This window comes from Pseudophryne corroboree, chromosome 8 (genome assembly GCF_028390025.1).
Source record: "Pseudophryne corroboree isolate aPseCor3 chromosome 8, aPseCor3.hap2, whole genome shotgun sequence".
Lineage (NCBI taxonomy): Eukaryota > Metazoa > Chordata > Amphibia > Anura > Myobatrachidae > Pseudophryne > Pseudophryne corroboree.
Genome location: NC_086451.1, coordinates 233995595 through 234023280, shown reverse-complemented (window position 1 = coordinate 234023280; position 27686 = coordinate 233995595). Strand labels below are relative to the sequence as shown.

The 27686-nt window shown below is 48.6% G+C and overlaps 1 protein-coding gene across 1 annotated transcript in view; it reads right to left on the bottom strand.

Moving 5' to 3' along the window:
* The window catches only part of KIF4A (kinesin family member 4A), a 579230-nt gene that overhangs the window by 250068 nt on the left and 301476 nt on the right, over positions 1–27686 (bottom strand). Inside the window, exons 17-20 of the mRNA XM_063937105.1 lie at positions 12639–12783; positions 12169–12279; positions 12011–12094; positions 11813–11926 (exon numbers count right to left, since the gene is read on the bottom strand). Of these exons, the coding sequence (XP_063793175.1) occupies positions 11813–11926; positions 12011–12094; positions 12169–12279; positions 12639–12783 (454 nt within the window). The remainder of the gene's footprint in view (positions 1–11812; positions 11927–12010; positions 12095–12168; positions 12280–12638; positions 12784–27686) is intronic.

The window sequence follows — 27686 nt, the reverse complement described above, 5'->3', positions numbered from 1 at the left end:
TGCGAGCCCGACCTGCGAGCACATCCAGTTGAAAAGAACGCGAGTGAAATCTTCGACCTGAAGCGCTTCGAAAGCCACCACCATTGTGCCTAAGAGGCGAATAGACAAATGTACCGAGACTGTGCGTGGCTTGAGCACTAATTGTACCAGATGACGAATAATCTGTACCTTCTGTCGTGGTAGGTAAATTCTTTGATTTACCGTATCGAGAATCATACCTAGGAATTGAAGTCGTTGAGACGGAATTAGATGTGATTTCTTGAAGTTGACAATCCAACCGTGCTGAACTAGTACATTGTACGTTAACAACGCATGTTGGAGGAGTATCTGTTGAGACGGAGCTTTGATGAGCAGATCGTCCAAGTACGGAACTATTATCACTCCCAAAGAGCTGAGATGAGCTATCATCACAGACATCACTTTGGTGAATACCCGAGTCACTGACGAGAGGCCAAACGGTAGAGCCTGAAACTGGTAATGGTTCTGCCGTATCGCAAAACGCAAGAACCTCTGATGAGGTGGCCAAATCGGAATGTGTAAGTACGCATCCTTGAGATCCAGCGCAATCCTGAATTCCTGTGGCTCTAAACCTGCAATTACTGACCGCAGAGATTCCAACTTGAATCTGTAGTAAGTGACGTACTGAATGAGACCCTGTAAGTTCAATATTGGCCTGACCGAGCCATCCGGCTTTGGAGCCACAAACAAACTGGAATAATAACCCTGACCTTGTTGGTGTACAGGGACCGGAATCAAAACTGCGGAATCCAGCAGAGACTGAATGGCAATTTGCAGAACCGCCCTGTTGTCGCCCGACACACGCAGTCCTGTCTTGAAAAACCGCAGTGGCGGGAGACAGTCGAACTCTATATTGTAACCTTTTAACACTAAATTGCGGATCCACCCATCTGTGGATGTCTGGAACCATGCCAAATGGAACGTCTGAAGGCGTGCCCCCACAACTGGAGATCCGAGATGGGCTGGGAGCCCGTCATGCCCCTGGCTTGTCGGTGACCTTAGCGTCCTGACGACTGGTGTTGGTTTGTTGAAAACCACGTCCTCGTCTACCAGGCGTGGCTGTTCCTCTACCACGGCCTCAAAAGGGCTGAGGTCTAAAGGATTTGAACGCCGGCTCAGAGTATTTCCGTCTAGGTACCGTTGGAGGCAATGGTATGAAAACAGACTTCCCTCACATGGCCTCAGAAATCCATTTGTACAATTCAGGACCAAACAACTTCTCGCGACCGTTTCTATACCTCTCTTAACCTCTGCCTCCGCTTGCCAAGATCGCAGCCAGAGTGCTCGTCGTGCCGTAACTAGCGACGATGAAAGGCGAAAAGTGAGCTGACAGACGTCAGTAGAAGCTGTACATAGATACTCAGCAGCTTCACAGATTTGATCAGCGAGAAGTATAAGATGATCGTCATGTAGACCAGACTTGAGTTCTGTTATCCATACAATTAGCGCCTTAGTTACCCAAATGCCAACCAACCCAGGTCTAAGCAATACTCCTGCTGCTATATACATGGACTTTAGCATAGCTTCTATTTTACGGTCTGAAGGGTCTTTAAGCATAGTAGCCGTTGGTACTGGTATGGTCAATTTTTTTGTAAGATTGACACAGACTAATCCACCATTGGCGGATTCTCCCATGTGGATGTCACAGACTCTGGAAACAGGTAACTAGACTTAAATCGACGAGGTATAGAAAACCGTTTATCCGGATTCTTCCGTGTTTCTACTAACATCCTACTAAGAGATTCCGAAACAAGAAAATAAGATTTTACTTACCGATAAATCTATTTCTCGGAGTCCGTAGTGGATGCTGGGGTTCCTGAAAGGACCATGGGGAATAGCGGCTCCGCAGGAGACAGGGCACAAAAAGTAAAGCTTTTCCAGATCAGGTGGTGTGCACTGGCTCCTCCCCCTATGACCCTCCTCCAGACTCCAGTTAGGTACTGTGCCCGGACGAGCGTACACAATAAGGGAGGATTTTGAATCCCGGGTAAGACTCATACCAGCCACACCAATCACACCGTACAACTTGTGATCTAAACCCAGTTAACAGTATGATAACAGCGGAGCCTCTGAAAGATGGCTTCCTTCAACAATAACCCGAATTAGTTAACAATAACTATGTACAATTATTGCAGATAATCCGCACTTGGGATGGGCGCCCAGCATCCACTACGGACTCCGAGAAATAGATTTATCGGTAAGTAAAATCTTATTTTCTCTATCGTCCTAGTGGATGCTGGGGTTCCTGAAAGGACCATGGGGATTATACCAAAGCTCCCAAACGGGCGGGAGAGTGCGGATGACTCTGCAGCACCGAATGAGAGAACTCCAGGTCCTCCTTAGCCAGGGTATCAAATTTGTAGGATTTTACAAACGTGTTTGCCCCTGACTAAATAGCCGCTCGGCAAAGTTGTAAAGCCGAGACCCCTCGGGCAGCCGCCCAAGATGAGCCCACCTTCCTTGTGGAGTGGGCCTTTACAGATTTAGGCTGTGGCAGGCCTGCCACAGAATGTGCAAGTTGGATTGTGCTACAGATCCAACGAGCAATCGTCTGTTTAGACGCAGGAGCACCCATCTTGTTGGGTGCATACAATATAAACAACGAGTCAGATTTTCTGACTCCAGCTGTCCTTGCAATATATATTTTTAATGCTCTGACAACGTCCAGTAACTTGGAGTCCTCCAAGTCACTTGTAGCCGCAGGCACTACAATAGGCTGGTTCAGATGAAATGCTGACACCACCTTAGGGAGAAAATGCGGACGAGTCCGCAGTTCTGCCCTGTCCGAATGGAAAATCAGATATGGGCTTTTGTAAGATAAAGCTGCCAGTTCTGACACTCTCCTGGCCGAAGCCAGGGCTAGAAGCATGGTCACTTTCCATGTGAGATATTTCAAATCCACCTTTTTTAGTGGTTCAAACCAATGAGATTTTAGGAAGTCCAAAACCACATTGAGATCCCACGGTGCCACTGGAGGCACCACAGGAGGCTGTATATGCAGCACTCCCTTAACAAAGGTCTGGACTTCAGGGACTGAAGCCAATTCTTTTTGAAAGAAAATCGACAGGGCCGAAATTTGAACCTTAATAGATCCCAATTTGAGACCCATAGACAATCCTGATTGCAGGAAATGTAGGAATCGACCCAGTTGAAATTCCTCCGTCGGAGCACTCCGATCTTCGCACCACGCAACATATTTTCGCCAAATTCGGTGATAATGTTGCACGGTTACTTCCTTCCTTGCTTTAATCAAAGTAGGAATGACTTCTTCCGGCATGCCTTTTTCCTTTAGGATCCGGCGTTCAACCGCCATGCCGTCAAACGCAGCCGCGGCAAGCCTTGAAACAGACAGGGACCCTGCTGAAGCAAGTCCCTCCTTAGAGGTAGAGGCCACGGATCTTCCGTGATCATCTCTTGAAGTTCCGGGTACCAAGTCCTTCTTGGCCAATCCGGAACCACTAGTATCGTTCTCACGCCTCTTTGCCGTATAATTCTCAATACTTTTGGTATGAGAGGCAGAGGAGGAAACACATACACCGACTGGTACACCCAAGGCGTTACCAGCGCGTCCACAGCTATTGCCTGCGGATCTCTTGACCTGGCGCAATACCTGTCCAGTTTTTTGTTGAGGCGAGACGCCATCATGTCCACCATTGGTCTTTCCCAACGGGTTACCAGCATGTGGAAGACTTCTGGATGAAGTCCCCACTCTCCCGGGTGAAGATCGTGTCTGCCGAGGGAGTCTGCTTCCCAGTTGTCCACTCCCGGGATGAACACTGCTGACAGTGCTATCACATGATTCTCTGCCCAGCGAAGAATCCTTGCAGCTTCTGCCATTGCACTCCTGCTTCTTGTGCCGCCCTGTCTGTTCACATGGGCGACTGCCGTGATGTTGTCCGACTGGATCAACACCGGTTTTCCTTGAAGCAGAGGTTCTGCCTGGCTTAGAGCATTGTATATTGCTCTTAGTTCCAGAATGTTTATGTGAAGAGACGTTTCCAGGCTCGTCCATACTCCCTGGAAGTTTCTTCCTTGTGTGACTGCTCCCCAGCCTCTCAGGCTGGCGTCCGTGGTCACCAGGATCCAATCCTGTATGCCGAATCTGCGGCCCGCCAAGAGATGAGGACTCTGCAACCACCACAGAAGAGACACCCTTGTCCTTGGAGACAGGGTTATCCGTAGGTGCATCTGAAGATGCGACCCTGACCATTTGTCCAACAGATCCCTTTGGAAAATTCTTGCGTGGAATCTGCCGAATGGAATTGCTTCGTAAGAAGCCACCATTTTTCCCAGGACTCTTGTGCATTGATGTACAGACACCTTTCCTGGTTTTAGGAGGTTCCTGACAAGCTCGGATAACTCCTTGGCTTTTTCCTCCGGGAGAAAAACCTTTTTCTGAACCGTGTCCAGAATCATCCCTAGGAACAGCAGACGAGTTGTCGGCATTAACTGGGATTTTGGAATATTCAGAATCCACCCGTGCTGTTTTAGCACTTCTTGAGACAGTGCTAATCCCATCTCTAGCTGTTCTCTGGACCTTGCCCTTATTAGGAGATCGTCCAAGTATGGGATAATTAATACGCCTTTTCTTCGAAGAAGAATCATCATCTCGGCCATTACCTTTGTAAAGACCCGAGGTGCCGTGGACAATCCGAACGGCAGCGTCTGAAACTGATAGTGACAGTTTTGTACAACGAACCTGAGGTACCCCTGGTGTGAGGGGTAAATTGGAACGTGGAGATACGCATCCTTGATGTCCAAGGATACCATAAAGTCCCCCTCTTCCAGGTTCGCTATCACTGCTCTGAGTGACTCCATCTTGAACTTGAACTTCTTTATGTACAGGTTCAAGGACTTCAGATTTAGAATAGGCCTTACCGAGCCATCCGGCTTCGGTACCACAAAAAGAGTGGAATAATACCCCTTCCCTTGTTGCAGAAGAGGTACCTTGACTATCACCTGCTGAGAGTACAGCTTGTGAATGGCTTCCAAAACCGTCTCCCTTTCGGAGGGGGACGTTGGTAAAGCAGACTTCAGGAAACGGCGAGGTGGATCTGTCTCTAATTCCAACCTGTACCCCTGAGATATTATCTGCAGGATCCAGGGATCTACTTGCGAGTGAGCCCACTGCGCTCTGTAATTTTTGAGACGACCGCCCACCGTCCCCGAGTCCGCTTGAGAAGCCCCAGCGTCATGCTGAGGCTTTTGTAGAAGCCGGGGAGGGCTTCTGATCCTGGGAAGGAGCTGCCTGTTGCTGTCTCTTCCCTCGACCTCTGCCTCGTGGCAGATATGAATAGCCCTTTGCTCTCTTATTTTTAAAGGAACGAAAGGGCTGCGGTTGAAAGGTCGGTGCCTTTTTCTGTTGGGGAGTGACTTGAGGTAGAAAGGTGGATTTCCCGGCTGTAGCCGTGGCCACCAAATCTGATAGACCGACTCCAAATAACTCCTCCCCTTTATACTGCAAAACTTCCATATGCCGTTTTGAATCCGCATCGCCTGTCCACTGTCGCGTCCATAAAGCTCTTCTGGCCGAAATGGACATAGCACTTACCCGTGATGCCAGTGTGCAGATATCCCTCTGTGCATCACGCATATAAAGAAATGCATCCTTTATTTGTTCTAACGACAGTAAAATATTGTCCCTGTCCAGGGTATCAATATTTTCAATCAGGGACTCTGACCAAACTACCCCAGCACTGCACATCCAGGCAGTCGCTATAGCTGGTCGTAGTATAACACCTGCATGTGTGTATATACTTTTTTGGATATTTTCCATCCTCCTATCTGATGGATCTTTAAGTGCGGCCGTCTCAGGAGAGGGTAACGCCACTTGTTTAGATAAGCGTGTTAGCGCCTTGTCCACCCTAGGAGGTGTTTCCCAGCGCTCCCTAACCTCTGGCGGGAAAGGGTATAATGCCAGTAATTTCTTTGAAATTATCAGCTTTTTATCAGGGGCAACCCACGCTTCATTACACACGTCATTTAGTTCTTCTGATTCAGGAAAAACTATAGGTAGTTTTTTCACACCCCACATAATACCCTGTTTAGTGGTACCTGTAGTATCAGCTAAATGTAACGCCTCCTTCATTGCCAAAATCATATAACGTGTGGCCCTACTGGAAAATACGGTTGATTCGTCACCGTCACCACTGGAGTCATCGCCTGTGTCTGGGTCTGTGTCGACCGACTGAGGCAAAGGGCGTTTCACAGCCCCTGACGGTGTTTGAGTCGCCTGGACAGGCACTAATTGATTGTCCGGCCGTCTCATGTCGTCAAACGACTGCTTTAGCGTGTTGACACTATCCCGTAGTTCCATAAATAAAGGCATCCATTCTGGTGTCGACTCCCTAGGGGGTGACATCCTCATATTTGGCAATTGCTCCGCCTCCACGCCAATATCGTCCTCATACATGTCGACACACACTTACCGACACACAGCAGACACACAGGGAATGCTCCTAACGAAGACAGGACCCACTAGCCCTTTGGGGAGACAGAGGGAGAGTTTGCCAGCACACACCAAAAGCGCTATATATATATATATATCAGGGATAGCCTTATAATAAGTGCTCCCTTATAGCTGCTTTGTTATATCAAAATATCGCCATAAATTTGCCCCCCCTCTCTGTTTTACCCTGTTTCTGTAGTGCAGTGCAGGGGAGAGACTTGGGAGCCGTCCTGACCAGCGGAGCTGTGAGAGGAAATGGCGCCGTGTGCTGAGGAGATAGGCCCCGCCCCTTTTCTGGCGGGCTCGTCTCCCGCTATTTAGAGAAATCAGGCAGGGGTTAAATATCTCCATATAGCCTCTGGGGGCTATATGTGAGGTATTTTTAGCCTTTATATAGGTTACATTTGCCTCCCAGGGCGCCCCCCTCCCAGCGCCCTGCACCCTCAGTGACTGCCGTGTGAAGTGTGCTGAGAGGAAAATGGCGCACAGCTGCAGTGCTGTGCGCTACCTTTAGAAGACTGCAGGAGTCTTCAGCCGCCGATTCTGGACCTCTTCTGACTTCAGCATCTGCAAGGGGGCCGGCGGCGCGGCTCCGGTGACCATCCAGGCTGTACCTGTGATCGTCCCTCTGGAGCTTGATGTCCAGTAGCCAAGAAGCCAATCCATCCTGCACGCAGGTGAGTTGACTCCTTCTCCCCTCAGTCCCTCGCTGCAGTGATCCTGTTGCCAGCAGGAATCACTGTAAAATAAAAAACCTAGCTAAACTTTTTCTAAGCAGCTCTTTAGGAGAGCCACCTAGATTGCACCCTTCTCGGCCGGGCACAAAAATCTAACTGGAGTCTGGAGGAGGGTCATAGGGGGAGGAGCCAGTGCACACCACCTGATCTGGAAAAGCTTTACTTTTTGTGCCCTGTCTCCTGCGGAGCCGCTATTCCCCATGGTCCTTTCAGGAACCCCAGCATCCACTAGGACGATAGAGAAAATACAATGAAGATCTCTGTCGTTTAGTAAATACGACTTCATCATTTATCAGTGGCTCCTCAGTCTCTGTAAACTTCAGAGACTGACGCACTGCCCTGATGAGATTATCAATGCCTGGGCTGTCAAAATCTTCACTATCTGACTGCTGGTCTAATTCGCCCTCCTCACCCTCATCTTGCGCAGTGAGGTCTGGCATAGAATCATCAGAATGCAACATAGCAGAAACTGGTAAATTATAAGACAAATTAAATTTATCCCTTCTACCCAAAGTGGACTTGGACCTTCCGGTAGTACTGGCGGTCTCACCCGAGACTCAGATCTTGCCGCTTCCCGCTAGTGTCGAGCGGCGCCCAATTCTGATTGCAACCCAGCCATTACATCTGCTAGCAAAGCACATGGAGGGTCCGGGGATGCAACCGGCTTCAAGACCGGAGTGGAAATTGTATTTGTAGCTGAATTCACAAAACATACTGTACATGTGGTAGATCCATCCGGTAACACACTCTTACAGACATTGCAGTGAAACTGCTTTTTTGTTTTTGCTGGTGCCTTACTCATTATGCAGACAATACAATAGACAAAGACAGACAACTTGCACGACTCAGTAAAATGTTACCAAGGTGTGTGTGTGTGTGTGTGTGTGTGTGTGTGTGTGTGTGTGTGTGTGTGTGTGTGTATATATATATATATATATATATATATATATATATATATATATATATATATATATATACACACACACATATATATATATATACACACACATATATACATATATTTATATTGAGTATCCCATATCCAAATATTCCGAAATACGGAATATTCCGAAATACAGACTTTTTTGAGTGAGATAGTGAAACCTTTGTTTTTTGATGGCTCAATGTACACAAACTTTGTTTAATACACAAAGTTATTAAAAATATTGTATTAAATGACCTTCAGGCTATGTGTATAAGGTGTATATGAAACATAAATGAATTGTGTGAATGTAGACACACTTTGTGTACTACACAAAGTTATAAAAAATATTGGCTAAAATGAGCTCCAGGCTGTGTGTATAAGGTGTATATGTAACAAATGCATTCTGTGCTTAGATTTAGGTCCCATCACCATTATATCTCATTATGGTATGCAATTATTCCAAAATACGGAAAAATCCCATATCCAAAATACCTCTGGTCCCAAGCATTTTGGATAAGGGAGACTCAACCTGTATATATATATGGCGAAAGTGTAGCGCACGTGGCCAGACTATATGAAACCTGATCCCAAATTCCCACTAACACCCCTGCGCCATCTGGTGGAGTAGAGATGTAGGACAGGAACGTTCTGGAATCACAAACAGGAAGAAACAGAAAGCATGGTTAAAATGGCCCCCATGCCCTGCTTACAGTTATAATCACAGTTCAGGATTTAATCCTTATAACCTGTAACTATTTCATCAAAAGTAACCCTGTTAATATAGGCTTAACAGCCTATGTAATTATTGCTATAACACACGCAGCCCTGCTGCTGCTGTTATGCATGCCGCCCCTCTCCACCCTCTTGCAGCTGCACTGCCTGTGATCCTCCCCCTCCTCCTGTGCCCCGTGTACAGCTGTCTTAGCGGGGAGCAGTTACCGGGGAGCGGGTATCCGGAAGCCGGAGATCGGGTGCAGGGAGCCGGGGTGCGCTGTAGTGGAGAGCAGTCCTCTGTGCGGCCAGCGGGTGTGAGCGGCGGAGGAGCGGCTCATGGCGGGCGCTTATTGGAAGCGGCTGTGGCGGGCGCTGAGCCCCGTACAGCGGCGGACGGAGTGGCTGGGTCGGGCGGCTACAAACAGCGGCGGGTGCGGGCGGCGGTGACAGGAAACACGGACCCCACACAGCGGGGCGGCAGCGTGCGCTGACCGTCCCGTCCCCCCAGCATACCTTGTATTGTAGTGAGGGCTATGACGGGGCTTCTGTCTGTAAGCTCCGTCCAGCTCTTCTTGCAGGTCAGTGAGTGAGCTGCGTGTGGCTGTGAGGGTGCTCTTTGTGAGGACCGACACGCCATGCGCCGTCTCCGTGCAGCGGGTACTATCCCGGACCCACGTTTTTTGATTAACTGGGAAGGGATGTGCTGAAGTTGCAAAAAATAAAAATTAAAAATAAAATATTCACAGTAAGTGTGGGAGATCCACAAAAGCCTGTTAGTGCTGTGAGCACAGAAAAAACACTGAGGTACTCTGGGAATATGGAGGGGAGGAGAGTTACTAAATTTAAATATTCAGTGCCTTGTTCTGCTAAAGCCGACCATATCCCAAGAGTACTCCAGTGACCCTAGTGGATGAAAAAGAAATGTCTACAGATACCTTTTGCGCTTTTACACTGCCAAATTGTATAAATTGAGCACCAGTATACACTCTCCCCCCCCCCCCTCGTTTTCACCCTACTTGAATCAGAAGTGAAGGAGGACCAGCATTCCTTCCCCTGCAGCCTGCCTGGAGAAAATGGCGCTGAGCAGTGTGCTGGCTGGCTGAGGAAGCCCCGCCCCCTGTAATGGTGCGTTTCTCCTCAGAAAAGGTCAATGTAATTTTTATACGGGCAGGGGCGTAGGACTGTGCCTCGGCATCATATGCTACCTTTAGCCAGTTTAGAGTAGGTTTCATGCTGCCCAGGGCGGGCGAACCCCCCCCCCCCTGTCCCCGCCGTGCCTGTGTTATGGATAGTATGCTCGCGTAGCGTTCCCGCCCGCTGCGCAGTTCCTGTTACCGTCACGATGACCGGAGATCCTCTCTTTTGCAGACCTCCGGTAATACACTCACCTGTCTTCTGACTTCTGGTTATGTTAGGGGGGTGACGGCGTGCTGTGGGAGTGAGCGCATAGCCGCTGCTAGTATTCAATCCACTATACCAAGCGCCACTTCCACCCTATGTGTTAATCACTTAATTTGTAAAGATAATCATAGAGTATACATTCCTTATATGCATCAATCTTCTTATTGCTTCCAGATTTCAGACAACATCATCGGTCCAGCATATGAAAAATAGAGTAAATCCCATGTGTAGTATGTCAGATTTAATGCACAAATAACATAGGAAAAAACATGCAAACAAACAAGATCCCTCTGTAACTCCAGTACAATGTCCCCCGAGAGCTAAAACAATTACCGAATACCGTGGAGAACTGGTGAAAAAACAGTTCTCAAACAGGTGTTGTTAAATCAGTCAGCCCAATCCACCCGGGTGGAAATGGTTGAGATGTTTAGCCGGTTACCGCTCGCTGCTCTCAAGGTCTGTCTGGAGTCCTGGGGTCCACAACACTCGTGTAGCCAACGCGTTTCAACCCGTGCATCCGGGTCTTTTTCAAGGCAGTGTCTTGAAAAAGACCCGGATGCACGGGTTGAAACGCGTTGGCTACACGAGTGTTGTGGACCCCAGGACTCCAGACAGACCTTGAGAGCAGCGAGCGGTAACCGGCTAAACATCTCAACCATTTCCACCCGGGTGGATTGGGCTGACTGATTTAACAACACCTGTTTGAGAACTGTTTTTTCACCAGTTCTCCACGGTATTCGGTAATTGTTTTAGCTCTCGGGGGACATTGTACTGGAGTTACAGAGGGATCTTGTTTGTTTGCATGTTTTTTCCTATGTTATTTGTGCATTAAATCTGACATACTACACATGGGATTTACTCTATTTTTCATATGCTGGACCGATGATGTTGTCTGAAATCTGGAAGCAATAAGAAGATTGATGCATATAAGGAATGTATACTCTATGATTATCTTTACAAATTAAGTGATTAACACATAGGGTGGAAGTGGCGCTTGGTATAGTGGATTGATAACTTTATCTATCTGTTCAGTATCCATTTGAGTGCATTGGAGGGACACTCACCATCTATCCACTCAACTAAGCTGCCTATTGTTTGTTTCTTGCGCTTAAGATCAGAATACCAGCAGGTTTTTATATACACACTGCTAGTATTCAGTTCCCTTCAGGAGCTAATGGTGTCCTGTCAGCCAGAAGCAGAGCCATGAAATTATTCAGGAAGTTGGTTCCTACTTCTTCCCCCATAAGTCCCACGAAGCAGGGAGACTGTTGCCAAAAGTCTCCCTGAAAATAAAAAACTTAAAGTCTTTTAGTGAAACTCAGTTGAGCTCCACTAGAGTGCGACCAGTCTGCCTGGGCACATTTTCAATACTGAGGTCTGGAGGAGGGGCATAGAGGGAGGAGCCAGTTCACACTCTGAAAAAGTGTTAAAGTGCCCATGGCTCCTGCGGAACCGTCTATACCCCATGGTACTGAAATGGACTCCAGCATCCTCTAGGATGTATGAGAAAGACATATAGAAAACTAAAGACAAGAACGGCAGACAGCAAGCAATGCACAATTCACATACCTTAACTCGAGCTGAAGCTCCCTCCATGCATTTATTCTGGGCATCTTTGCGCCTATCCATGACTTCTTTCTGTCTTTGCAGGGCTTCTTTCAAACGCTTGTTGGCAGTTGCGGCCTGAAATGTGAAGACTGTAAATACACAGCACACGATAGGAAGTACAATATCTATAACTAGGCTGGGCACCCACAGGTCGCTCACCTCTTCTGTTTTTCTTCTCAGCACATTGGCTTGCTTCTGAAAATCCCTTTCTAGTTTTAGCAGTTCATACTGCCGTTTACGATCCTATAAAAATGTAGCACAGTAAGTACTAAGCACCAAGTGTAATATACATGCACCATTCCTGTAGTTCCAAGCACCTTTTCCTTAAGTTGAATCACTTCCTTAGTTTTTTGTTGCTTAAAAGAGCGGAACTTTTCTGCATCATCCTTCATCTGCCTCATTAGCTGTACTCTTTGCATTTTCATTGCCTGTAGTAGAGAAAACGCAAGATAATAAACCACTGTGTTACAGTATGTGTATACTGTAGCACACCTTAGTTTGAAACTATGGTAAGAAAGGGATTTTTGTACTTCCAATAAACACACTATGAGCCCATAAGGGGACACTTTTGGCTACAGAGGCTAACCCAGAAATGTGGCGCTTTTCAAATCTGCAGTATCAAACTTCTATACCTCCAAATGTTTGGAATACTGTAGTAATAGAAAAGGTGTTCCAAACATAGTTCAGTGTTTAGAAATAAATTGCCAACCTTAGGGCTAAGGGTCTACTACTACAGTCCAGTGTCCCCATAGGACAATGTTTTTAATCATATTTGGCTGCTACTTACTTTAATCTCTTGGTTGAGTTTGCCAACAGTTTTCTCGGTGGATTCTCTTATTTTCAGAAGCTTGGATTGCTCATTCAACTTTTTCTTCAGCTCAGACATCTGACATTCTAACTCCTGTAGTCTTTTTCTTCTTCGTTCACTCAATCTGCAGATGTAGTTGTAAATGCAAAAGAGAAAAAAAAAAAAAAGGAAGAATTTTGCCATAAGCTTATATAGGAATTCTGAAATACATGTGTAAATGCGCTCAATATCTGGTTTGTTCAGCTTTATAACTTAATGGAGATGCACATTAGATTTAGCAGATGTGGAGTTTAGCTAAAAGAATATGGGGTATATTCAATTAAAGTCGGATCCATTCCGACATGTATTTGTCGGAAATAGATCAGACAACCCCTATTCAATCCCATCTTAATTCAACTTTTTCAAGTCGAATTTAGATGGGACGCAGAGGAGGAGAAGGGGGGCGAGCCGCGGGGAGACCAGCGGGGGACAGCCGGTGGGCATACAGGGGAGATCAGCGCTACAGTAGCGCTGCAGCAGGATGTCACACAGCCGCTCGACCTCACGGCAGCTTCCACCCGGCTCCAGCAGCGTGCTGGAGCCGGGTGGAAGCTGCCGTGAGGTCGGCCGAGTGACATCCAGCTGCAGCGCTACTGTAGCACTGATCTCCCTGTATGCCCGCCGGCTGTCCCCCGTCTCCCTGCAGCTCGCCCCCCTCGCCTCCTCTGGGTCCGCATCTCCGTTTGACATAATTTTGATGTCGGACTGAGATGGTCGAAAAGGGGGCCAAAACCTGTCGGATTTGGCCCCGTTTTCGACACAAGCACGCGGATTGGCAGCTATTCCGTTGAACCACGTGCTTTTCGACTAGTCGAATTTATCGACTTGTCGAAAAATTTAGGGAAATAATACGAATTTACTCACCGGTAATTCTATTTCTCGTAGTCCGTAGTGGATGCTGGGAACTCCGTAAGGACCATGGGGAATAGACGGGCTCCGCAGGAGACTGGGCACTCTAAAAGAAAGATTAGGTACTATCTGGTGTGCACTGGCTCCTCCCTCTATGCCCCTCCTCCAGACCTCAGTTAGGGAAACTGTGCCCGGAAGAGCTGACACAACAAGGAAAGGATTTGGAATCCAGGGTAAGACTCATACCAGCCACACCAATCACACTGTACAACTTATGATAACCATACCCAGTTAACAGTATGAACAACAACTGAGCCTCCTTTTACGGATGGCTCATAACAATAACCCTTTAGTGAAGCAATAACTATATACATGTATTGCAGAGAGTCCGCACTTGGGACGGGCGCCCAGCATCCACTACGGACTACTAGAAATAGAATTACCGGTGAGTAAATTCTTATTTTCTCTGACGTCCTAGTGGATGCTGGGAACTCCGTAAGGACCATGGGGATTATACCAAAGCTCCCAAACGGGCGGGAGAGTGCAGATGACTCTGCAGCACCGAATGAGCAAACTCAAAGTCCTCCTCAGCCAGGGTATCAAACTTGTAGAATTTAGCAAATGTGTTTGAACCCGACCAAGTAGCAGCTCGGCAAAGCTGTAAAGCAGAGACCCCTCGGGCAGCCGCCCAAGAAGAGCCCACCTTCCTTGTGGAATGGGCTTTTACCGATTTAGGATGCGGCAGTCCAGCCGCAGAATGTGCCAGCTGAATCGTGCAACAGATCCAGCGAGCAATAGTTTGTTTTGAAGCAGGAGCACCCAGCTTGTTGGGTGCATGCAGGATAAATAGCGAGTCAGTTTTCCCGACTCCAGCCGTCCTGGAAACATAAATTTTCAAAGCACGGACTACGTCCAGCAACTTGGAATCCTCCAAGTCCCGAGTAGCCGCAGGCACCACAATAGGTTGGTTCAAATAAAACGCTGAGACCACCTTTGGGAGAAATTGGGGACGAGTCCTCAATTCCGCCCTGTCCATATGGAAGATCAGATATGGGCTTTTACATGACAAAGCCGCCAATTCTGACACACGCCTAGCCGAAGCTAAGGCCAACAGCATGACCACCTTCCACGTGAGATACTTAAGCTCCACGGTCTTAAGTGGCTCAAACCAGTGTGGTTTCAGGAAATCCAACACAACGTTAAGATCCCAAGGTGCCACTGGAGGCACCAAAGGGGGCTGAATATGCAGCACTCCCTTTTGAAAGAAAATAGATAGGGCCGAAATCTGGACCTATATGGATCCTAATTTTAGGCCCATAGACACTCCTGACTGTAGGAAGTGCAGGAATCGACCCAGCTGGAATTCCTCTGTAGGGGCCTTCCTGGCCTCACACCAAGCAACATATTTTCGCCATATACGGTGATAATGTTTTGCTGTCACGTCTTTCCTAGCCTTTATCAGCATAGGAATAACTTCATCCGGAATGCCCTTTTCCGCTAGGATCCGGCGTTCAACCGCCATGCCGTCAAACGCAGCCACGGTAAGTCTTGGAACAGACAGGGCCCCTGTTGTAACAGGTCCTGTCTGAGAGGCAGAGGCCATGGGTGCTCTGAGATAATTTCTTGTAGTTCTGGGTACCAAGTTCTTCTTGGCCAATCCGGAACGATGAGTATAGTTTTTACTCCTCTCTTTCTTACTATCCTCAGTACCTGGGGTATGAGAGGAAGAGGAGGGAACACAAACCGACTGGTACACCCACTGGGTCACTAGTGCGTCCACAGCTATCGCCTGAGGGTCCCTTGAACTGGCGCAATATTTTTTTAGCTTTTTGTTGAGGCGGGACGCCATCATGTCCACCTGTGGCAGTTCCCAGCGATTTACAATCTGTGTGAAGACTTCTTGATGAAGTCCCCACTCTCCCGGGTGGAGGTCGTGCCTGCTGAGGAAGTCTGCTTCCCAGTTGTCCACTCCCGGAATGAACACTGCTGACAGAGCTAGCACGTGATTCTCCGCCCATCGAAGAATCCTTGTGGCTTCTGCCATTGCCATCCTGCTTTTCGTGCCGCCCTGGCGGTTTACATGGGCGACCGCTGTGATGTTGTCTGACTGAATCAGAACTGGGTGGTTTTGAAGCAGGGGCTCTGCTTGACTCAGGGCGTTGTAAATGACCCTTAGTTCCAGTATATTTACGTGTAGTGAAGTCTCCAGACTTGACCACTGTCCTTGGAAGTTTCTTCCCTGAGTGACTGCCCCCCATCCTCGGAGGCTTGCATCCGTGGTCACCAGGACCCAGTCCTGTATGCCGAACCTGCGGCCCTCGAGAAGATGAGCACTCTGCAGCCACCACAGCAGAGACACCCTGGCCCTTAAGGACAGGGTGAACAACCGATGCATCTGAAGATGCGATCCGGACCATTTGTCCAACAGATCCCACTGAAAGATCCTTGCATGGAACCTGACAAGGGAATTGCTTCGTAAGAAGCCACCATCTTTCCCAGGACTCGCGTGCAGTGATGCACCGACACCTGTTTTGGTTTCAGGAGGTCCCTGACCAGAGATGACAATTTCTGGGCCTTCTCCACCGGGAGAAACACCACCTTCTGTTCTGTGTCCAGAATCATGCCCAGGAAAAGCAGACGCGTCGCAGGAATCAGCTGCGACTTTGGGATATTCAGAATCCAGCCGTGCTGGTGCAACACTTCCTGAGAGAGTGCTACGCTGACCAACAACTGCTCTCTGGACCTCGCCTTTATGAGGAGATCGTCCAAGTACGGGATAATTATAACTCCCTTCTTTCGAAGGAGTATCATCATTTCGGCCATTACCTTGGTAAATATTCTCGGTGCCGTGGAGAGACCAAACGGCAACGTCTGGAATTGGTAATGACAGTCTTGTACCACAAACCTGAGGTATTCCTGGTGAGGTGGGTAAATGGGGACATGCAAGTAAGCATCCTTGATGTCCAGCGACACCATAAATTCCCCCTCTTCCAGGCTTGCAATAACCGCACTGAGCGATTCCATTTTGAACTTGAACTTCTTTATATAAGTGTTCAAGGATTTTAAATTCAGGATGGGTCTCACCGAACCGTCCGGTTTCGGTACCACAAACATTGTGGAATAGTAACCCCTGCCCTGTTGAAGGAGGGGGACCTTGATTATCACCTGCTGGAGGTACAGCTTGTGAATTGCCGCCAGTACTACCTCCCTTTCCCTGGGAGCAGCTGGCAAGGCTGATTTGAGGTAACGGCGAGGGGGAGTCGCCTCGAACTCCATATCCCTGAGATACAATTTGTACAGCCCAGAGATCCACTTGTGAGCGAACCCACTGGTTGCTGAAGTTTCGGAGACGCGCCCCACCGCACCTGGCTCCGCCTGTGGAGCCCCAACGTCATGCGGTGGACTTAGTGGAAGCAGGGGAGGATTTTTGTTCCTGGGAACTGGCTGCCTGGTGCAGCTTCTTTCCTCTACCCTTGCCTCTGGCCAGAAAGGATGCTCCTCTGACCCGCTTGCCTTTCTGAGGCCGAAAGTACTGCATTTGATAATACGGTGCTATCTTAGGCTGTGAGGGAACCCGAGGTAAAAAAGTCGACTTCCCAGCAGTTGCTGTGGATACGAGGTCCGAGAGACCGTCCCCAAACAATTCCTCACCCTTATAAGGCAAAACCTCCATGTGTTTTTTAGAATCAGCATCACCTGTCCACTGCCGAGTCCATAATACTCTCCTGGCAGAAATGGACATTGCATTAATTCTAGATGCCAGCAGGCAAATGTCCCTCTGTGCATCCCGCATATATAAGACGACGTCTTTTATATGTTCGATGGTTAGCAAAACAGTATCCCTGTCGAGGGAATCAATGTTGTCTGACAGGGTATCAGTCCATGCTGCTGCAGCACTACACATCCAGGCTGAAGCAATAGCAGGTCTCAGTATAGTACCAGAGTGTGTATACACAGACTTCAGGATAGCTTCCTTTCTATCCGCAGGATCCTTTAGGGCGGCCGTATCCTGAGACGGCAGTGCCACCCTTTTAGATAAGAGTGTTAGCGCCTTGTCCACCCTAGGGGATGTTTCCCAACGTAACCTATCCGTTGGCGGGAAAGGGTACGCCATCAGTAACCTCTTAGAAATCACTAGTTTCTTATCAGGGGAACTTCACGCTTCTTCACACAAATCATTTAATTCATCAGATGGGGGAAAAGTCACTGGCTGCTTTTTCTCCCCAAACATAATACCCCTCTTGGTGGTAACCGGGTTAATATCAGAAATGTGCAATACATCTTTCATTGCAGTAATCATGCATCGGATGGCTTTTGTAGACTGTACATTTGTCTCATCCTCATCTACACTGGAGTCAGACTCCGTGTCGACATCTGTGTCTACCATCAGAGCTAGCGGGCGTTTATGAGCCCCTGACGGCTTCTGAGTCGCCTGGGCAGGCGCGGGCTGAGACCCCGGCTGTCCCAAGGCTGCTGCGTCATCGAACCTTTTATGTAAGGAGTTGACACTGTCGGTTAAGACCTTCCACATATCCATCCAATCAGGTGTCGGCCCCGTCGGGGGCGACACCACACTTATCTGCCTCTGCTCCGCCTCCACGTAACCCTCCTCATCAAACATGTCGACACAGCCGTACCGACACACCGCACACACACAGGGAATGCTCAGACTGAGGACAGGACCCCACAAAGTCCTTTGGGGAGACAGAGAGAGAGTATGCCAGCACACACCACAGCGCTATATAACACAGGGATTTACACTGCTAATAAGTGATTTTCCCAATAGCTGCTTGTCTGTATCGATTTGCGCCTAAATTTATGTGCCCCCCCTCTCTTTTTAACCCGTCTTGTACCTGGATACTGCAGGGGAGAGCCTGGGGAGCGTGCTTCCAGCGGAGCTGTGAAGGGAAAATGGCGCTGGTGTGCTGAGGAAGAAGGCCCTGCCCCCTCAGCAGCGGGCTTCTGTCCCGCGTTTTCTGTAACTTAATGGCGGGGTTTTTTACACATATACAGTTAACTGACTGTATGTGTATTTAATGCCAAAAGGTATTATAATTGCTGCCCAGGGCGCCCCCCCCCCCAGCGCCCTGCACCCTACATTGACCGGAGTGTGTGGTGTGCTGTGGGAGCAATGGCGCACAGCTGCAGTGCTGTGCGCTACCTTAATGAAGACAGGAGTCTTCCGCCGCCGATTTCATCGTTCTTCTTCTGTCTTTGCAAGATGGACGGCAGCGCGGCTCCGGGAACGGACGATCGAGGTCAGGCCCTGTGTTCGAACCCTCTGGAGCTAATGGTGTCCAGTAGCCTAAGAAGCACAAGCTAGCTGCAAGCAGGTAGGTTTGCATATCTCCCCTCAGTCCCACGTAGCAGTGAGTCAGTTGCCAGCAGATCTCACTGAAAATAAAAAACCTAACAAATACTCTCTTTTCTAGCAAGCTCAGGAGAGCCCACTAGGAGCACCCAGCTCTGGCCGGGCACAGATTCTAACTGAGGTCTGGAGGAGGGGCATAGAGGGAGGAGCCAGTGCACACCAGATAGTACCTAATCTTTCTTTTAGAGTGCCCAGTCTCCTGCGGAGCCCGTCTATTACCCATGGTCCTTACGGAGTTCCCAGCATCCACTAGGACGTCAGAGAAATTGAATAGGTCAAATCAGGATTCGACCTTAAAAAGTCGAAAACTGCAGTCTTTTCGACAGACGGCAGTTTTCGACTTCAATTGAATATACCCCTAAATGTGCAAACTCAATGGCTCACATGATATACGCCATGAGCTACATTTTCTAGAAAGCTAAATACAAAAGCAATGAGTTAATATATTCTGCAACAAAATGTTTAACAGTCCATGGTGTGATCACTAAGGTTATAGCTTTACCTTAACATAGATTTCTTCAAACATGACCACTTCCACCTGGTACAAAATACAGCTCCCAAACATCGCATTAATATCTATATTGCCCCATTCTGGGCCAAACATATTTGATACGTAATCATTTAGTGCAGTTAGTGGAGTTTACTCAGAACTGTAGTCAGAACACAAGTACTGTAGCAGAAATGTCTGCCATATGCGAAATGTCACAACAAAAGGCAATTATTTAACATATGGGTCACAACACCTGACATCCTGATTTTTGTTGGGTATGTGTACAAAGTTGCCATTATGCTATTAACCACAAGTGAACACAAAACAGGAAAAAATAAGATTTTACTTACCGATAAATCTATTTCTCGTAGTCCGTAGTGGATGCTGGGACTCCGTCAGGACCATGGGGATTAGCGGCTCCGCAGGAGACAGGGCACAAAAATAAAAGCTTTAGGACTAGGTGGTGTGCACTGGCTCCTCCCCCTATGACCCTCCTCCAAGCCTCAGTTAGGATACTGTGCCCGGACGAGCGTACACAATAAGGAAGGATTTTGAATCCCGGGTAAGACTCATACCAGCCACACAGTACAACCTGTGATCTGAACCCAGTTAACAGTATGACAAACGTAGGAGCCTCTGAATAGACGGCTCACAACAATAACAACCCGATTTTTTTGTAACAATAACTATGTACAAGTATTGCAGACAATCCGCACTTGGGATGGGCGCCCAGCATCCACTACGGACTACGAGAAATAGATTTATCGGTAAGTAAAATCTTATTTTCTCTGACGTCCTAGTGGATGCTGGGACTCCGTCAGGACCATGGGGATTATACCAAAGCTCCCAAACGGGCGGGAGAGTGCGGATGACTCTGCAGCACCGAATGAGAGAACTCCACGTCCTCTTTAGCCAGGGTATCAAATTTGTAGAATTTTACAAACGTGTTCTCCCCCGACCACGTAGCTGCTCGGCAGAGTTGTAATGCCGAGACCCCTCGGGCAGCCGCCCAAGATGAGCCCACCTTCCTTGTGGAATGGGCCTTGATAGATTTAGGCTGTGGCAGGCCTGCCACAGAATGTGCAAGTTGAATTGTGCTACAAATCCAACGAGCAATCGTCTGCTTAGAAGCAGGAGCACCCAGCTTGTTGGGTGCATACAGTATAAACAGCGAGTCAGATTTTCTGACTCCAGCCGTCCTTAAAATATATATTTTCAATGCCCTGACAACGTCCAGCAACTTGGAATCCTCCAAATCGCTAGTAGCCGCAGGCACCACAATAGGCTGGTTCAGGTGAAACGCTGAAACCACCTTAGGCAGAAACTGAGGACGCGTCCGCAGTTCTGCCCTGTCCGAATGGAAAATCAGATATGGGCTTTTATACGATAAAGCCGCCAATTCTGACACTCTCCTGGCTGAAGCCAGGGCCAGTAGCATGGTTACTTTCCATGTAAGATATTTCAAATCCACCGATTTGAGTGGCTCAAACCAATGGGATTTGAGAAAATCCAAAACTACATTAAGATCCCACGGAGCCACTGGGGGCACAACCGGGGGCTGTATATGTAGTACTCCTTTTACAAAAGTCTGGACTTCAGGAACTGAAGCCAATTCTTTCTGGAAGAAAATCGACAGGGCCGAAATTTGAACCTTAATGGACCCTAATTTGAGGCCCATAGACAATCCTGTTTGCAGGAAATGTAGGAATCGACCCAGTTGAAATTCCTCCGTCGGGGCCTTCCTGGCCTCACACCACGCAGCATATTTTCTCCAAATGCGGTGATAATGTTGTGCAGTCACCTCCTTCCTGGCTTTTACCAGGGTAGGGATGACCTCTTCCGGAATGCCTTTTTCCCTTAGAATTCGGCGTTCAACCGCCATGCCGTCAAACGCAGCCGCGGTAAGTCTTGGAATAGACACGGTCCCTGCTGAAGCAGGTCCCGTCTTAGAGGTAGAGGCCACGGATCTTCCGTGAGCATCTCCTGAAGTTCCGGGTACCAAGTTCTTCTTGGCCAATCCGGAGCCACGAGTATCGTTCTTACTCCCCTTTGCCGTATAATTCTCAGTACTTTTGGTATGAGAGGCAGAGGAGGAAACACATACACTGACTGGAACACCCACGGTGTTACCAGAGCGTCCACAGCTATTGCCTGAGGGTCTCTTGACCTGGCGCAATACCTGTCCAGTTTTTTGTTGAGGCGGGACGCCATCATATCCACCTTTGGATTTTCCCAACGGTTCACAATCATGTGGAAGACTTCTGGATGAAGTCCCCACTCTCCCGGGTGTAGATTGTGTCTGCTGAGGAAGTCTGCTTCCCAGTTGTCCACTCCCGGAATGAACACTGCTGACAGTGCTATCACATGATCTTCCGCCCAGCGAAGAATCCTTGCAGCTTCTGCCATTGCCCTCCTGCTTCTTGTGCCGCCCTGTTTACGTGGGCGACTGCCGTGATGTTGTCCGACTGGATCAACACCGGCTGACCCTGAAGCAGGGGTTTTGCCAGGCTTAGAGCATTGTAAATCGCTCTTAGCTCCAGTATATTTATGTGAAGAGACATCTCCAGGCTTGACCACACTCCCTGGAAGTTTCTTCCCTGTGTGACCGCTCCCCAGCCTCTCAGACTGGCATCCGTGGTCACCAGGACCCAGTCCTGTATGCCGAATCTGCGGCCCTCTAACAGATGAGCACTCTGCAACCACCACAGAAGAGACACCCTTGTCCGTGGAGACAAAGTTATCCGCTGATGCATCTGCAGATGCGATCCGGACCATTTGTCCAGCAGATCCCACTGAAAAGTTCGTGCGTGGAATCTGCCGAATGGAATCGCTTCGTAAGAAGCCACCATTTTTCCCAGGACTCTTGTGCATTGATGCACAGACACTTTTCCTGGTTTTAGGAGGTTCCTGACAAGTTCGGATAACTCCCTGGCTTTCTCCTCCGGAAGAAACACCTTTTTCTGAACCGTGTCCAGAATCATTCCCAGGAACAGCAGACGTGTCGTCGGGGTCAATTGAGATTTTGGAAAATTCAGAATCCACCCGTGCTGTTGCAGCACTACTTGGGTTAGTGCTACTACGTCCTCCAGCTGTTCTCTGGACCTTGCCCTTATCAGGAGATCGTCCAAGTAAGGGATAATTAATACGCCTTTTCTTCGCAGAAGAAACATCATTTCGGCCATTACCTTGGTAAAGACCCGAGGTGCCGTGGACAATCCAAACGGCAGCGTCTGAAACTGATAATGACAGTTTTGCACCACGAACCTGAGGTACCCTTGATGTGAAGGGCAAATTGGGACATGCAGGTAAGCATCCTTGATGTCCAGGGACACCATAAAGTCCCCTTCTTCCAGATTCGCTATCACTGCTCTGAGTGACTCCATCTTGAACTTGAATTTTTGTATGTACAGGTTCAAAGATTTCAGATTTAGAATAGGTCTTACCGAGCCGTCCGGCTTCTGTACCACAAATAGTGTGGAATAATACCCCTTTCCCTGTTGTAGGAGGGGTACCTTGACTATCACCTGCTGAGAATACAGCTTGTGAATGGCTTCCAATACCGTCGCCCTGTCTGAGGGAGACGTTGGCAGAGCAGACTTTAGGAACCGGCGAGGGGGAGACTTCTCGAATTCCAACCTGTAACCCTGAGATACTACCTGCAGGATCCAGGGGTCCACCTGTGAGTGAGCCCACTGTGCGCTGAAATTCTTGAGTCGACCCCCCACCGCCCCTGAGTCTGCTTGTAAAGCCCCAACGTCATGCTGAGGGCTTTGCAGAAGCCGGGGAGGGCTTCTGCTCCTGGGAGGGAGCTACTTGGTGCACTCTCTTACCCTTTCCTTTGCCTCGGGGCAGATATGACTGTCCTTTTGCCCGCTTGTTCTTATAGGAACGAAAGGACTGCGGCTGAAAAGACGGTGTCTTTTTCTGTTGGGAGGGGACCTGAGGTAAAAAGGTGGATTTCCCGGCTGTTGCCGTGGCCACCAAATCCGATAGACCGACCCCAAATAATTCCTCCCCTTTATACGGCAATACTTCCATATGCCGTTTGGAATCCGCATCACCTGACCACTGTCGCGTCCATAAACTTCTTCTGGCAGATATGGACATCGCACTTACTCTCGATGCCAGAGTGCAAATATCCCTCTGAGCATCTCGCATATAAAGAAAAGCATCCTTTAATTGCTCTATAGTCAATAAAATACTGTCCCTATCCAGGGTATCAATATTTTCAGTCAGGGAATCCGACCAAACCACCCCAGCACTGCACATCCATGCTGAGGCGATGGCTGGTCGCAGTATAACACCAGTATGAGTGTATATACTTTTCAGGGTAGTTTCCAGCCTCCTATCAGCTGGATCCTTGAGGGCGGCCGTTTCAGGAGACGGTAACGCCACTTGTTTTGATAAGCGTGCGAGTGCCTTATCCACCCTAGGGGGTGTTTCCCAGCGCGCCCTAACCTCTGGCGGGAAAGGATATAATGCCAATAACTTCTTTGAAATTAGCAGTTTTCTATCGGGGTTAACCCACGCTTCATCACACACTTCATTCAATTCCTCTGATTCAGGAAAAATTACAGGTAGTTTTTTCAGACCCCACATAATACCCCTTTTTGTGGTACTTGCAGTATCAGAGATATGCAAAGCCTCCTTCATTGCCGTGATCATATAACGTGTGGCCCTACTGGAAAATACGTTTGTTTCTTCACCGTCGACACTAGATTCGGTGTCCGTGTCTGGGTCTGTGTCGACCGACTGAGGTAAAGGGCGTTTTACAGTCCCTGACGGTGTCTGAGACGCCTGGACAGGTACTAACTGGTTTGCCGGCCGTCTCATGTCGTCAACTGATTTTTGTAACGTGCTGACATTATCACGTAATTCCATAAACAAAGCCATCCATTCCGGTGTCGACTCCCTAGGGGGTGACATCACCATTACCGGCAATTGCTCCGCCTCCACACCAACATCGTCCTCATACATGTCGACACACACGTACCGACACACAGCAGACACAGGGAATGCCCTTATCGAAGACAGGACCCCACTAGCCCTTTGGGGAGACAGAGGGAGAGTTTGCCAGCACACACCCAAGCACTATAAATATATAGGAACAACCCTACAGAAGTGTTGTTTCCTTTATAGCAGCTTAATATATCAATATCGCCAAAAAAGTGCCCCCCCTCTCTGTTTTTTTACCCTGTTTCTGTAGTGCAGTGCAGGGGAGAGTCCTGGGAGCCTTCCTCGCAGCGGAGCTGTGCAGGAAAATGGCGCTGTGTGCTGAGGAGATAGGCCCCGCCCCCTATTTCGGCGGGCTCTTCTCCCGGTGTTTGTGAGACCTGGCAGGGGTTAATAAGATTTTACTTACCGATAAATCTATTTCTCGGAGTCCGTAGTGGATGCTGGGGTTCCTGAAAGGACCATGGGGAATAGCGGCTCCGCAGGAGACAGGGCACAAAAAGTAAAGCTTTTTCCGATCAGGTGGTGTGCACTGGCTCCTCCCCCTATGACCCTCCTCCAGACTCCAGTTAGGTACTGTGCCCGGACGAGCGTACACAATAAGGGAGGATTTTGAATCCCGGGTAAGACTCATACCAGCCACACCAATCACACCGTACAACTTGTGATCTAAACCCAGTTAACAGTATGATAACAGCGGAGCCTCTGAAAGATGGCTTCCTTCAACAATAACCCGAATTAGTTAACAATAACTATGTACAATTTATGCAGATAATCCGCACTTGGGATGGGCGCCCAGCATCCACTACGGACTCCGAGAAATAGATTTATCGGTAAGTAAAATCTTATTTTCTCTATCGTCCTAGTGGATGCTGGGGTTCCTGAAAGGACCATGGGGATTATACCAAAGCTCCCAAACGGGCGGGAGAGTGCGGATGACTCTGCAGCACCGAATGAGAGAACTCCAGGTCCTCCTTAGCCAGAGTATCAAATTTGTAAAATTTTACAAACGTGTTCTCCCCTGACCACGTAGCTGCTCGGCAAAGTTGTAATGCCGAGACCCCTCGGGCAGCCGCCCAAGATGAGCCCACCTTCCTTGTGGAGTGGGCCTTTACAGATTTAGGCTGTGGCAGGCCTGCCACAGAATGTGCAAGTTGGATTGTGCTACAGATCCAACGAGCAATCGTCTGCTTAGACGCCGGAGCACCCATCTTGTTGGGTGCATACAATATAAACAACGAGTCAGATTTTCTGACTCCAGCTGTCCTTGCAATATATATTTTTAATGCTCTGACAACGTCCAGTAACTTGGAGTCCTCCAAGTCACTTGTAGCCGCAGGCACTACAATAGGCTGGTTCAGATGAAATGCTGACACCACCTTAGGGAGAAAATGCGGACGAGTCCGCAGTTCTGCCCTGTCCGAATGGAAAATCAGATATGGGCTTTTGTAAGATAAAGCTGCCAATTCTGACACTCTCCTGGCAGAAGCCAGGGCTAGAAGCATGGTCACTTTCCATGTGAGATATTTCAAATCCACCTTTTTTAGTGGTTCAAACCAATGAGATTTGAGGAAATCCAAAACCACATTGAGATCCCACGGTGCCACTGGAGGCACCACAGGAGGCTGTATATGCAGCACTCCCTTAACAAAGGTCTGGACTTCAGGGACTGAAGCCAATTCTTTTTGAAAGAAAATCGACAGGGCCGAAATTTGAACCTTAATAGATCCCAATTTGAGACCCATTGACAATCCTGATTGCAGGAAATGTAGGAATCGACCCAGTTGAAATTCCTCCGTCGGAGCACTCCGATCTTCGCACCACGCAACATATTTTCGCCAAATTCGGTGATAATGTTGCACGGTTACTTCCTTCCCTGCTTTAATCAAAGTAGGAATGACTTCTTCCGGCATGCCTTTTTCCTTTAGGATCCGGCGTTCAACCGCCATGCCGTCAAACGCAGCCGCGGTAAGTCTTGAAACAGACAGGGACCCTGCTGAAGCAAGTCCCTCCTTAGAGGTAGAGGCCACGGATCTTCCGTGATCATCTCTTGAAGTTCCGGGTACCAAGTCCTTCTTGGCCAATCCGGAACCACTAGTATCGTTCTTACGCCTCTTTGCCGTATAATTCTCAATACTTTTGGTATGAGAGGCAGAGGAGGAAACACATACACCGACTGGTACACCCAAGGCGTTACCAGCGCGTCCACAGCTATTGCCTGCGGATCTCTTGACCTGGCGCAATACCTGTCCAGTTTTTTGTTGAGGCGAGACGCCATCATGTCCACCATTGGTCTTTCCCAACGGGTTACCAGCATGTGGAAGACTTCTGGATGAAGTCCCCACTCTCCCGGGTGAAGATCGTGTCTGCTGAGGAAGTCTGCTTCCCAGTTGTCCACTCCCGGGATGAACACTGCTGACAGTGCTATCACATGATTCTCTGCCCAGCGAAGAATCCTTGCAGCTTCTGCCATTGCACTCCTGCTTCTTGTGCCGCCCTGTCTGTTCACATGGGCGACTGCCGTGATGTTGTCCGACTGGATCAACACCGGTTTTCCCTGAAGCAGAGGTTCTGCCTGGCTTAGAGCATTGTATATTGCTCTTAGTTCCAGAATGTTTATGTGAAGAGACGTTTCCAGGCTCGTCCATACTCCCTGGAAGTTTCTTCCTTGTGTGACTGCTCCCCAGCCTCTCAGGCTGGCGTCCGTGGTCACCAGGATCCAATCCTGTATGCCGAATCTGCGGCCCTCCAATAGATGAGCACTCTGCAACCACCACAGAAGAGACACCCTTGTCCTTGGAGACAGGGTTATCCGCAGGTGCATCTGAAGATGCGACCCTGACCATTTGTTCAACAGATCCCTTTGGAAAATTCTTGCGTGGAATCTGCCGAATGGAATTGCTTCGTAAGAAGCCACCATTTTTCCCAGGACTCTTGTGCATTGATGTACAGACACCTTTCCTGGTTTTAGGCGGTTCCTGACAAGCTCGGATAACTCCTTGGCTTTTTCCTCCGGGAGAAAAACCTTTTTCTGAACCGTGTCCAGAATCATCCCTAGGAACAGCAGACGAGTTGTCGGCATTAACTGGGATTTTGGAATATTCAGAATCCACCCGTGCTGTTTTAGCACTTCCTGAGACAGTGCTAATCCCATCTCTAGCTGTTCTCTGGACCTCGCCCTTATTAGGAGATCGTCCAAGTATGGGATAATTAATACGCCTTTTCTTCGAAGAAGAATCATCATCTCGGCCATTACCTTTGTAAAGATCCGAGGTGCCGTGGACAATCCGAACGGCAGCGTCTGAAACTGATAGTGACAGTTTTG